The sequence below is a fragment of the Crinia signifera genome, chromosome 3 (assembly GCF_055691185.1).
Source record: "Crinia signifera chromosome 3, ASM5569118v1, whole genome shotgun sequence".
NCBI lineage: Eukaryota > Metazoa > Chordata > Amphibia > Anura > Myobatrachidae > Crinia > Crinia signifera.
In genome coordinates, this window is record NC_139219.1 from 56,960,966 (window position 1) to 56,975,138 (window position 14,173).

Here is a 14,173-nt window from a genome sequence, read left to right on the forward strand (position 1 = left end):
CATCAACCATAAATCATCGATGATTATGATTCGTTGATGATCGATGAACCATCCCTAGCCTCATGTATTACCTACTCATAAATTATGATGCCCCCATCAAATGTAGAAAGAAGAAAAAACACTAGATTATTAGACGATTTCTATCTCTTGTTGAAATTTGCAGAACTCAATGGGGATGAACTGATGAAGAAAGAACTACAGTATGATAGTTTGCCTTTGTGCTGGAAATGGAAAGGCGTGTTTCCTCAGCTAAGGCAGCATGCTCCAGAATATTACAAAAAAAAAAGCCCAGAAAACCCTTGAATGAGTTTCTGATGTGGCTAAGAATGGGATTAAATAGCTCTGACCTTTGAAGTAGTCTAACAATTTGAGTGTGGAGAAAGAATTGTTGCCAACATCCTTCTGTAACAGACAGTTATCCAAAGTGGCACGGAGATTGCTATTTCCTTTGTGGCTGACATTTCCGAGTGACAGAAACATGAAACTAGAACCTTAAAGTTTGAAAGTAAAAGACCTAGAGCTAAATGTGATATTTGATTTGTTTTCTTATGCTGAAATGTTTTTACTCCGGTAACCTTGTTAAAGGTACCCATGGTACTGATGTGTTTACAAGGGCATTATATTCATTAAACATTGTTAGAATGAATACTTGGAATGAAAATCTGGTCATTTCTGGGATCCAATGACCGTACACTTTGCTCTCAAGCATGGAAAACAGATACAAATGATCCTTCAGCCAATTTGGTTAAAGCCTTTTTTGATTTAACCAATTTATGCAAATTACTGTTTTTGTCCATTTTCCAGCTTTTAGGAGCAGACGGTTCATCGTAATTTCTTCTCAGACATCACCAGATTTTTGTTCCAAAAAGCCAGATTGATAAATTAATCTTATAGTGTGTTTCCAGCATTACTCTACATCCAGGGATGCAGAACGGAGTGTAGGCACAGTTGAGTAAATGCATGTTGAGACATATTCACCTGTCAGGAGTCATGTCTTTTGCACCCGCTAAAGGGCAAATACAAATATGGGACAAGGCAAAAAAAACAACAAAAAAATCCTCCCAGATTTTAAAGGTTAAGAGAAAGGCTTTGTAAATTCACAATTTTAGTCCATAATCTAAAAGTGCATTGGATACAATTTATTGTCCATTGGTTTTGAATACAGTATGATATCATTTCTTGGCCTATAACAGACTTCTGTTCATTAACCATAACATGTTTTTTCTTTTTGCCTTTAACCCTTGACAAGCGAATTTGTCAAATTAGGTGTGAAAATTGTCAAGGAAACATTTTATTCATCATAATGACCTGTAATGTTTTCCTTATATAGGAAATATAGGGTAAAATTGAATAGGATGAGATATTCAGAAAGTGAGAGATTTGGTAAAAAAATCTCCATTTTTTTTAAAGCGGCAATCATTTACACTGCAAAATACTGTAACACTGGTTTTGCAGTGTAAATGATTGCCGCATTAAAAATACTAGAGATTTCTTATTAAATCTCTCACTTTCTGAATCTCTCATCCTATTCAATTTCACCCATAATCTTTTTTTTACACATTTTTTATTTTAATTTATATAACAAAGGTCCTTATTCTGGTCGATGCGTAAATTTCCGAATTCTTTCGGATGGCGTTTTTTAGCAGTCTGCGCATGCATGGGCAACGCTATGCGCATGTGCCACGCAAGGTCTCCGTACTCGTTCTCACTAATACCATACAGAAAAGTGCACCGCATTCACTCGGGAAATATGGGCGTAATATGGGCGTCATTCGGAAGTACACAGGGGCATAGTTTCAAAGTGGGTTAAACTGGGCGTAAACATGGGCGTACACGAGGGAGTGCACTAATTCTGATAGGCGTGCATTCGGACAGAACACCGACTGCAAACTAACCAAAAGGCAGAAAATATGCGGTCTCCATAAGTATTGCTTTGCGGACACCACTCGGTCATGCGCTAGGCATTCGGAACGCCCAATCAGTATGGCCGCACCTGAACCAATGTCAGCTGAACACAATACAATCCACTCCTCTGCTCATTACTCATTAATTACACTCTTGTCATTGCTTCAATTGGAACCATTACAGCTTAAATGGACCATTACAAAACACACAAATATATGCTCAAAGCACGGCTTCATTTTTTACACACATTTACACTGCAAGCAATGGTCAGAACTTGCTATCACTAATATAAATATACATGTCACTTTTACATTCACCAATAACAGCACACATTTGGGGATAAAAATAAAAATGTATTACATTTAGGGAAAACAGAAAATTTAAAGAGCATGTTATTTGGCACATGCCAAAAATTAAAGGTACCATAACAGGAATTTCACAAACAAACAAAAAAGTACAAAAATTTATTATTTTCATACATAGCCACAGCAGAATCATTAGGAACACATCAGGTGGCTTCACAACAAAAGTATAGCACCAACACTTCAAGTACAGCAGACAGTAATGGTAGCCGAAAGAGGGCAACAGGGGAACCAAACAAAACATTCGAACCGAGGGCAAATGTGGGTACCCTGTGCACGGGATTGGGTTGCACACATGAAGCTGACACACACAGCTAAATTAAAGATTTGGGAACACATAAGGGTGGAGATTAATGCGGGGTACTTGTTTCCTATCTGGGCGCCCATCGCGGGCATCGCGTGTACATCGCATGCCATTATAATGACATGCGATGCGACCGACGCGATTACCGCGATTTTACATAGGGAACAATGTTAAATGTCCCAATTGACCCGATTTCACATAGGGATCAATGTTAAATGTCCCAATTGACCCGATTTCACATAGGGAACAATGTTAAATGCCCCCCCCCCCCCAATTGTTAACGCCACTCCACGATCAACGTCATCCCGAAGCGTGGCGAGCGCAGCGAGCCCGCGAGGGGCGGCGGTACGCATCCTCCGACCTTTTCATACCCCTACTATCCACTAGGGCGTGGAGTGAGAATAGAATAGTGTGGCGAGCGCAGCGAGCCACCGAGCCCCCGAGCCCAAAGCGTGGCGAGCGGACGCGGACACCTGTGAAGCCCGCAAGGGGATGTGGATACCTGTGAAGGTATCCGCGTCTCCTCGCGGGGCTCGCTGCGCTCGCCACGCTTCGGGCTCGGTGGCTCGCTGCGCTCGCCACACTATTCTATTCTCACTCCACGCCCTAGTGGATAGTAGGGGTATGAAAAGGTCGGAAGACGCGTACCGCCGCCCCTCGCGGGCTTGCTGCGCTCGCCACGCTTCGGGTTGACGTTGATCGTGGAGTGGCGTTTACAATTGGGGGGGGGGGCATTTAACATTGTTCCCTATGTGAAATCGGGTCAATTGGGACATTTAACATTGTTCCCTATGTGAAATCGGGTCAATTGGGACATTTAACATTGTTCCCTATGTAAAATCGCGGTAAGCGCGTCGGTCGTATCGCATGCGTTTTTTTGTCAGTACACGACGCGACCGACGCGATTTTTTTGCTTGCGATGCCCACGATCAAAATCGTGGGCACCCTACTAGGAAACAAGTACCTAATGCGGAGACAAGTTCATTTTCTGGCACGTTTGGCCCTGGTAGGGTCCTTGCCACGTCCAGCAGCTCCTCGGCCACGGCCACGTTGGGATGGTGGGGCATGTGGAGCAGATGCTGTGGAAGGGGGGGATGGTATTCCCCTTCTGCCAGCAGGGAGTGCTGGTGTAGGAAATGCACCAGAAACGGCTGACAATAGGGCCCTATTGGTGGTAAGTAGCTCCGCCACAAGCTCGTTATGGCGGAGGAGGAGGTCATTTTGGCGCAGGGCTTGCTCTGCCAACACCTGCAGGCTAGCAGCTATGGACTGGTGGGTGGCAGCCATGGCCTGCTGGGTGACAGCGATGGTCTGCTGGGTGCTGGCAATACCCTGCATGACCTCCTCGGTCCTACGCAGCCGCTCTGATGCTAAGTCTCCCTGCTGGCGAATCTGCCCAAGCATCTGCACCCACCTGTCCAAATCCTATGTGGCCATTGGCTCCTGCTGCTGCACATAGCTGGCATGTGTGCCAGGTGGCACTGACTCCTCTGCCTCCTCAAGAGTTTCACTGCCGCATGGTGGGGATGATGCTGAAAGAGAAACTTACAATTACAACACATTCCGATAAAATTAGTACAAACTACTTATGCCATGCAAACAAATTACCTTCTAAATCAGCCGCAAACACTTCCACTGGGGCCTCACTATCCATGTTGCTCACCCCCCGGACCTCCTCAATTGCAATGCAGGCCTCTGCCATCTCCTCCAGGGGGGTGAGCTTCAGGCGGCCTGGCATGGGGCCAGCCCCAGAGGTGTGGTTGTGTTCCCACCGTTTGGTCAGTTTCTTCCTGAGGTTGGTTTTGAAGTCATGCCACCTGCAACCAAAGTTTACATATTATTACATGTCACCCCTGACGTTTGATGTAGCACGCATTATAATCTGCTACAGATTTCAACGTGTGCTTCATTCAACATAACTTATACCATTATGTTAAACTATAAAACCAACACTTAGAATAAACATTCACACTCACCCTACAATAAATATAGAATAAGTGACATGGCAATCATGTCTGTTGCTCCTAGCAACGTGACCGACCATTAACCAACTCCATCTAACATCTAATAAAAACATTACTGGTCTTGTTCTGCTCAAATGTAACACACTTGAACTTGCCTATTTTTCACATGCTCTGTCTCATGAACTTGGGGAGCTTCCGCATTAATCTCCACAGTTATGTCCTCCCAAATCTTCCATCTCCTTGTGTGTGTCAACCTATCCTGTGGACACTCTATCCAATCCCGTGCACGGGGTACCAGTATGGCAAGCTCCTGCGGTTCGAATGCCATGTTCCTGCTGGTTGGTTCCTCTGTTGGCCTCTTTCGGCCACACCCACGGCCACGGCCACCAGTCGCTGTACTTGAAGTGCTGGCCAGGCTACTCTCTTGGGAAGCCACCTGCTGTGTTCCCAATGATTCTGCTGAGGCAGAAGGTGGCCCAGCTGTAGGTTGGGCAGCTGTATATTGACCAGCTGCCTGCTCACCTCCCAATGTCTGGTCTCTGGTGAGGGCCACATTGGAGGTGATAGAGTCCAGGCGAGCTAGGAGGTGCTGATGCTCCTGTTCTCCCTCTAATTGAGAAGCAGACATGTTTGCAGCACAAAGTTGTATTTTGTGCACACATATAAGTAGATAAGGCACACTTTTTCTTCAAACTAATTGGTTTTGACAGGTCCACGCCCCTTTTATACAGTTTGTCCACGCCCCCATTTATCCGCGTTTGATATCAAACTTGATAGCGCGTGATAAGCCCGTATCACGTTTGATATGAAAGTGGTATAAATAATATTAACCCCCCGTATTAAAATATAATTGGTTTGATACTGTAACTTCATACACTGATATTGGTTATGTGAAATAACACATATATAAAGTACGCGATATCTTAATCAGCTGGTAGAATTTCTAAACATAATGCTAAAAAAAAAAGTTGTTAGAAAAATATGGTATACAACAGATCTACAATTCGTAGAACTGTAGATCTGTTGTATACCATATTTTTCTAGGAATATGATATGCGTATCGGATATAAATCAACAGTAGCAATGTGATTTGGTATCGCTCATAGATCTTTCACAGTGAATAATACAGGCAGATCATTACCAACTATAATAACACTTACCTTAGAACGATCCAAAAGCGCTACAACGAAGTGTCTGACCAAACGTGTATCAAAAATAAATAAAATAAAAATAAGGGTATAATCCACACAAATGCTTAAACAAAGGATTTGTAGAACATGTAAGTATAGTTGATAAGACTGGTTTGAATGGTGATGTGGGGTGTGGGGTGCATATGTTATGCATTTAAAGACAGGGGCCTGAGAAATGGCATATTGTTTTACACACACGTCAACCCATTTTGACTGATGATTGTAATTTTCAAAAGTAATTTTAAACACCGGATTCCATAGTCTTTGAAGACGTTGATATTTACGTATGACGCAATTAGCGTAGACAGCACAGCAGGGCTGGTAACAATTATATTCATTAGAAAGATCATACCTCTGAAAAAAACATTTTCACAGGACTATCAGCTTAATTAGCTTAGACAGAACAAAGAAAGGCCATGAAATCTTTGCAACAGAGCATGAGTGGCATCTAGTGGCCATGTATTGCAGGTGCAAGCAAGTTCCAGACGGAGCTAGAGACTACAGAATTAACTTATATATAATGTATTTAACTGAACATTATCAATGCTGATAAATAAGGTATCTATATACAGTATATATATATATATATATATATATATATATATATATGTGTGTAATGTGAAGGTAGCATTATATTGTGATGAATAAAACACGGATAATGAGCTATATTATTTAAATCAAAAATATATTTTAGAAATAAAAAAAAAAAAAAATAATGTCTAGCGATTCATGAAGCACAACCACGTCACTAATATTCTATATATAATCACAGCTGTAGCGTCAACGTAGTATATATTTTAAATTAAAAATTGAAGGATGTTGTTGATGGTGAGCCATATCTGTCATTTATTAATAAGAATTATTAATAATAAGAATAAGGGTTTTTATACAGGGCAATTTAGTGGCGAACAAAATATTCTAAACACAGCTGTGTTTTGTACAATATGCTATATTATTTAAATCAATTATGTATATATATATATATATATATATATATATATATATATATATATTGTTATGTCTGTCTATGCCTTTGGAACACAACTCATGAATATTCAAATGAGACAAATGCAACACAGATGTGTTAACTGACTGAAACATATAAATATGTTCTCCATGGGACAGGCAACTACCAGGCATCTGCCACACATTGAGGTTGAAGGTCTTCACACACACACACTATTCAAGACAGAGAACTTGTAGTTTTGACTTGAAGTTTTGTTCCAGAACAGTGGGTAAGTTTAATTTAATTTTCTAAATAAATAAATATATATATATATATATATATATATATATATACACAATATTTCTAAATAGCATAGTTTTAATATTTTATAATATACATAGCAAAATGTATTATTTAGCGGCATTGTGGGAGTGTTTAGTACGCTTTTAAACAATCTTAAAATATACTTTGGTGCTTTATGCTAGTTATTAAGGGGGCCTAGGCTGTATAGAGACTTACGTTGGTTTAGTATGTTGTGGAATTACAAACCCCGGCATGGCTGGCCTCAATTTTGTTATTAGGCGTTGTTAATACAAAGGCAATGCATGCGGGTGTTTGTAGTTGATAACCGGCCATTTGTATGTGTAGTTCTGTGATTAGTGTGTTGTATATAGCGATTTAAAATGTATTATTTAGCGGCATGGTGGGAGTGTTTAGTACGCTTTTAAACAATCTTAAAATATACTTTGGTGCTTTATGCTAGTTATTAAGGGGGGCCTAGGCTGTATAGAGACTTACGCTGGTTTAGTATGTTGTGGAATTACAAACCCCGGCATGGCTGGCCTCAATTTTGTTATTAGGCGTTGTTAATACAAAGGCAATGCATGCGGGTGTTTGTAGTTGATAACCGGCCATTTGTATGTGTAGTTCTGTGATTAGTGTGTTGTATATAGCGATTTAAAATGTATTATTTAGCGGCATGGTGGGAGTGTTTAGTACGCTTTTAAACAATCTTAAAATATAGTTTGGTGCTGTATGCTAGTTATTAAGGGGGTCTAGGCTGTATAGAGACTTACGCTGGTTTAGTATGTTGTGGAATTACAAACCCCGGCATGGCTGGCCTCAATTTTGTTATTAGGAGTTGTTAATACAATGGCAATGCATGCGGGTGTTTGTAGTTGATAACCGGCCATTTGTATGTGTAGTTCTGTGATTAGTGTGTTGTATATAGCGATTTAAAATGTATTATTTAGCGGCATGGTGGGAGTGTTTAGTACGCTTTTAAACAATCTTAAAATATAGTTTGGTGCTGTATGCTAGTTATTAAGGGCGGCCTAGGCTGTATAGAGACTTACGCTGGTTTAGTATGTTGTGGAATTACAAGAGGTTTTTTGTGAGAGCGTTAATAGTTTTATGTGATTTTGTGCACGCAAATTTCGTTATGTAGTAGTTTGTTGCGGCATGCATTGTGTTGTGATGTATTGGGAGTACATACAGGCATACTGGCTGCTTGTTGTTAAACATTTATTTAGGAAAGAAAAATATTGAGCCTATGGTACTTTAACTGTCCATTTGCATGTGCAGTGGTTAGTGTATTGTGGTCTGTACATTATACATATTGCTTTTAAAAATACAGTATATTGTGTTATTACAATTTACAGTTCGTTAATGTTAGTCATCGCAGATTACGGTATTACGGCTTTGATATATATAAATAGCAACATTTTAATATTGCATCATTGTCTTATACATAATGGTTTTAAATAATGAGCTAGTTATTACATTTTCATGTGTAAAGCCGCACGCTATGCTGCCATGTATGGCTGTCTGCTGGCTAAACATGCGATATGGTGGGATTAGTCGTTAGCATTGTTGGATCCCCCTGTAATTAATTTTTATAGGCCGATCTATAGAATACAATGTCAGGAGGTATTCATAGATCAGGTTTTTGTGAGAGCGTTAATAGTTTTATGTGATTTTGTGCACGCATATTTCGTTATGGAAACTTATCTTGTTATCTTTTATTATCAACAGTGCCATCTAGTGGTTGTTGCAGAAAACACCTTTGAACTTAAGCTATCAACAAAACCTCAACATGCAGGTGTGTATATGATATTTACAATAGTTTAACAATATCTTATTGTATTGTTATTTCAACTTATTATTATTTATTACAGAGAAAGGAATACAAAACCATTAATGCAAATAAAATAAGTCTCAGAGATTTTCAAGATTTACCCAGCTTCCAACAGCCGTCAAATGAGCAGACAAATACATGTAAGTTTACAGACCAAAGACACATTGTTGTTGCTAGGGGCATGATTTGTTAAGGCACAGGGGCTATTGACAGGTTTTATAAATGTTACATTGTTGGTGTTAATTATTATTATTACCAGGCTCAGTTGTGTTAGTCACAGGATCTGTTAAGACAAGCGCCCTATTGGTATAAATGTTACACGTGTTGATTGTATTTTTCGTTCTACAAAATTGTTGTGTTAATTTTTATTTTATTTTTTATGTATATATTATTTTTTATTAAATTGTTAACCCCCATAAATCAGTTTCAGATGTCACAAATGACGCATCTGAAGTTGGATCATATGGTTCGGATTTCACAGTCGGTCCGGATCTGACGACATTCGAAAACCCATACGCAGCATACTCTGATTTGTCCGAATCGCAAAAATGTAGGTGGTCATAAGCCGTCAAAAAATGTGATGTATGTTAAAAAATGTGATATATTATTATTTCCAAAAATATGTCTCTCTCTCTCTCTCTCACGCTATCTCGCGCGAACTCTCACGTTCTCACTCATATATATATATATATATATATATATATATATATATATATATGTATATATATATCCTGTTATATTCATTTTTATACCGCCTGTGATATTAATGTGTTATTTGTTCTCTGTTAGTATCGCCGATTATGTCGAAATCTGATGCAGAACACATAATGGATGATCTCTGGAATTTACCATCGGCAAAACACTATAAACAGCTATACCAGACCCCGGCTATACAAGGTGAATTTTGACGATTGGTTAGCGGTGTTTTTATAATGTGTTTTTGTGTTAAATGATGCATATCGTCGCAAAATCATGAATAGTGTCCACAGGAGTTGTTGTTATCATGACTTAAATGACAGTTTTTTTTTTTTTTTTTTTTTTTTTTTTCTCAAGTCAGCGAATGTGTCGTTAATTGATAATATATGTATTACAGATGACATAGCTAGCCGGTATGAACCTACGGTACCTAGGGCCGATACGTGTGAAGCGGGACCATCCGGATACAGAGAACCGACATCGGGTGCTGAATCAAACGCCAAACAACACAACAGCGCTTTGGCTAAAGGCGCAAAAAGAGCCCAGATCAGCGATCAAGCTTTCTGGTCATTGTTTAAAGGAACCATGCCGGCGCAAACCTTTGACAAATACCCGGGTATGTTTATTTATTTGGTTTCTTATATAGCACAACATTTACCATTGTTCTTTACAAATGGAAACCACAGGTATTAAACAGCCTGTGTAGACGTAAGCCGACAAGGAAGGTGGGGGTGGGGGTGGGGGTGATCCTGAAGGTGTTATAAAGCGACTGTCTTTGTGGCCGCGTATGTGTAACTAAAACGGTGTGATTTTTATTACAGTAGGAACCACGCCGATGGAAAGATCTGGCAAATATTCAGGTGTGTAATGTAATGTTTATTTATTTAGTTTCTTATATAGGACCGCGTTCATTATTGCTCTTTACAAATGGAAACCATCGGTATTAAACAGACTGTGTAGATGCAAACCGACATGGAGGGGTGGGTGTTTTGGGAGGCGGGCCTGAAGGTGTTATAAAGCGTCCGCGAATGTGTAACTAAAACGTTGTTATTTTTTATTTACAGCGGATCCGCGACAAATCGCAAAAATGATAGCCGCGGCCGGGGTTGCTCAATCACTCAATGCTGAAATGGATGGGGGAGAATCCGCTAAAACGGCGATCGACCCACAACGCCAAGAAAATGTATCAAGGGCCGAGATCATGGCAACCGAGCGCGACGATTTCAAGCCAAGCAAGCGGAGAATTACAAAAAGTCGAGCCGGTCAAGAAAACAAGGCCGATTTATCAGATCTTAAAAGAAGATTGAAATATTCGGAAGGTAGGCCCGTGAGAAAAAGAATTGCATTACAAACCGTGCCAACCGTGAGTAATGTGGATTACCCGCACGCATTTACAACACCTGCAACACCTACTGAATCCGACATTGACATTGCCGGTAATACAAAGACTGTGAAGACTCGTAAAACTTTACGACTGTCAAGAGAGAGATACACGCCGCTGACGGATGATGATGTCATCGTAATTTCAGACACGCAGGAACATCATACTACAGAAACGCAAAGCGTGGGCAGTAACACGCCTGCAGCTACATTATCCGCTAATGATGAGGACTTAAATGGGCAAACATTTTTTATCACCCCTAGTGAAGAGTCAGTCTCAGATACACCACAGAATGATGATGAGTCTGTAACATCTGTAGCCGGAATCCCTGATAAAGTAATGGGTGATGATTACACAAAACTGCCCAGTGTTTTTACCACGGTCGGCGAGGCAACCGCATCGGGCGGTGCGGATGCCCCGCCGACCGTGGTATCGACAGACATAGTTGATGGGGTTCAGAATGTGGAACAATTAGGACAAGATGCGGAAATACAATACTACGCGGTCATGGGGAGGATGCGTGAGCATATAGGGTACATGCGTAGAAATGTCAATACCATGTTGAACCGTATAAAAGATGAGCTTTATGGTTCAAAAAAGAAGCCAGAGATCATTAAAGAACTTGTAGAAATGTACATGAATGTAACATCAAGTCATATATCAGAGACCGTGAGGACTAGGGATTTTATTAAAGCGAACATGTATCATTTTGCCGAGATAATTGAAACGGACCCGTGACTAGGCATGGTGGGTTATGGGTTGAAACGTAATTTACATGTGTGTAAAAAAGCCCCAAGAATTAAAGCAAATGTACCGTGCAAAATCTCACACTTATTTCGCCGTTCGAAAATAAAACAGGCTTTAAAATGCATATACAGGCTGAGAAAGCGTAAACAACACAGGGGGCGATGCACAACCCCAACCCCAGGTGCACAGGCCAACCATTCACCGGACCAACCATTACCGGGTGACGCTGCGTCACCTGACAATGTTGAACACCCCGCAACGCCCATGCATAATGACATAGATGGGGGTGCGCCACCCGGTAATGGTGAAGGTCGGCGAGATGTGTACTTAGAAGCTGTTAACAGGTATGAGCGACACCATCCTAATTTCAGAGCTATTGAGTATCATAATCATTTTCAATTTGTTAATTTGGAAAGAGTTACATCATTTGCAGAGGGTGTTGAAGCCGTACACAACGCTATACAGGTTATGATTGATGAATTCATGGTTGGTGTTGACCCTAATGATCGTGTACAGTTAAGATTGGAGGGGGGTGGTTTACACAACGCCATCTACTCACACCGAAAGCCGCAAGAATCATTAGACGCTGTCAGTTTCTTGAATCAAATTACAAACACTCTTCAAAGTAACGCTGAATTCTTATTAGGCACGGGTTTAAGGTTTGTGATCACTGTTTTTAGAAATAGAGCGGGTGGGGCCCTAACTGGTCGCGGCCTTAGACGCATTCCATACAGCTTAATTATAGAAAGGCGCAGAAGACACCTGTATGATTTCAACAATACGCACAATTATTTGTGCTTTGCGGCATCGATCTGCAAACTTCTGGATAAAGGTAATGCCACAGACGCTGAAATACACGATCGGGCGCTTCAAATTCATAAGGATTTGAACCTACCGATCGATAAAGCAGTCAGCTTTAGCGACGTTGTTGTTTTTGAAAAACACTTAAAAACAAAAATTACAATATTATATCATAATAATCGTTCTTGGCATTACTATTCTTCAGAGTCGCGCTACGGTGATACCCTGTATGTATTATATCACGATTCACACTATTATGGCCTGATTAATATCTGCGCATTTCTCGGATCGAGATATTTCTGTTCCTTATGTAATCGAACTTATGAGCGCAAAAATAGCCACGATTGTCTTTTCTTTTGTAAGGCTTGTCACAGACAAGCGTGCGCTGATGATGGGGCTTCCGCATTAAGATGTTCGGTTTGTAGGGTGTTTTGCAGATCGCGTGAATGTTTAGAGGAGCACAAATCCTTAGCTTTAGATCGCAAAATATCCTGTCTTGAACATGTTTATTGCGACAGGTGTTGTCTCTACCGTCGCAGGTCTCATGAGTGTCAGGGGCTAAAGTGTTCTACTTGCAAGGCATATGTTGATGGGTTTGCGGATCATTTGTGTTACATACAGCCCATCAAAGCGGAAGAACCCACCACCAAATACATCTTTTTTGATTTCGAATGCATGCAGGAGACAGGTATACATATACCAAACTACTGTTACGCCCTCACATTAATGGGTGAGAAATCCTGGGAGTTTAAGGGCAAAGCTTGTATCGATGATTTTGTAAAGACGTTCATGAAACCAAAATTTGCGCATTACACATTCATAGCCCATAACGCTGGACGGTATGATTCGTATTTTGTATTGAACAAGATCATCAAAGAACGGTATACAGTATCCCTCATCTCTAATGGCGGAAACATAATGTGTATCACAATAAAAGATCTGAAGATTAGGTTTATAGACTCTCTCAATTTTCTCCCCATGAAATTGAGCAGATTTCCAAAGGCCATGGGTTTTGATGGCGTTAAAGGTCATTTCCCGCATTTTTTTAACACAGCCGATAACCAAAATTACATAGGGGTCATGCCCTCAATAGAATATTTTGGCCTACAACACATGATGCCTGAGGAGGCCGCTGATGTTACAGAGTGGTACGAAAAAAACAAACACAAGGCGTTTAATTTTCAAAAAGAATTAATACGATATTGTAAAGAGGATGTCAGAATATTGCAAAAAGGGTGCGCAGCTTTCAGATCAGCCGTTATAGCCATGACAGAACAGGAGTTTGTAATAGCGGCAGAGAAAAAAGATGTAGCCGTTAAACGTCACGTTGATCCATTCCAACTGACGACTTTAGCGTCGGTTTGTATGGCTATGTATCGTTGTAAATATTTACAGGCAAACACATTGGCTCTTGTACCGGGTGATAACTATCACAAGACCCAGAAGCGTTACTCAACACCAGCCATACAGTGGTTAATGTACATAGAACACAAAGAAGGTGTGAGTATAAGACACGCTTTACAAGGTGGTGAGAAGAAAGTCGGTAGATACAGTCTGGATGGTTACGCCGTGATTAACGGCGTGCCAACAGCTTTTGAATTCCAGGGGTGTTTTTATCACGGTTGTGACAACTGTTACAAAACCGATGATGAAAACAATCTGACTAAAACAACCTACGGTCAACTGCGGCACAAGACACAGTTAAGGATACAATACCTTAAACGGTGTGGATTTCAGATA

General features: G+C 40.5%; 1 protein-coding gene across 5 annotated transcripts in view; it reads left to right on the top strand.

The window, feature by feature from the left end:
* LOC146063453 (uncharacterized) overlaps positions 1 to 11,631 on the top strand; it is a 94,519-nt gene extending 82,888 nt beyond the window's left edge. For 4 of the 5 annotated variants that reach the window (XM_083175838.1, XM_083175839.1, XM_083175841.1 and 1 more), the window contains 8 exons: positions 6,851 to 6,960; positions 8,706 to 8,772; positions 8,849 to 8,948; positions 9,233 to 9,358; positions 9,598 to 9,705; positions 9,902 to 10,120; positions 10,326 to 10,364; positions 10,569 to 11,631. In XM_083175838.1, coding sequence (XP_083031964.1) covers positions 8,767 to 8,772; positions 8,849 to 8,948; positions 9,233 to 9,358; positions 9,598 to 9,705; positions 9,902 to 10,120; positions 10,326 to 10,364; positions 10,569 to 11,623 — 1,653 coding nt within the window. In that variant the 5' untranslated portion in view covers positions 6,851 to 6,960; positions 8,706 to 8,766 and the 3' untranslated portion in view covers positions 11,624 to 11,631. The remainder of the gene's footprint in view (positions 1 to 6,850; positions 6,961 to 8,705; positions 8,773 to 8,848; positions 8,949 to 9,232; positions 9,359 to 9,597; positions 9,706 to 9,901; positions 10,121 to 10,325; positions 10,365 to 10,568) is intronic. The other variant, XM_083175840.1, reaches the window with a different exon arrangement.
* Positions 11,632 to 14,173: the final 2,542 nt, after the last annotated feature.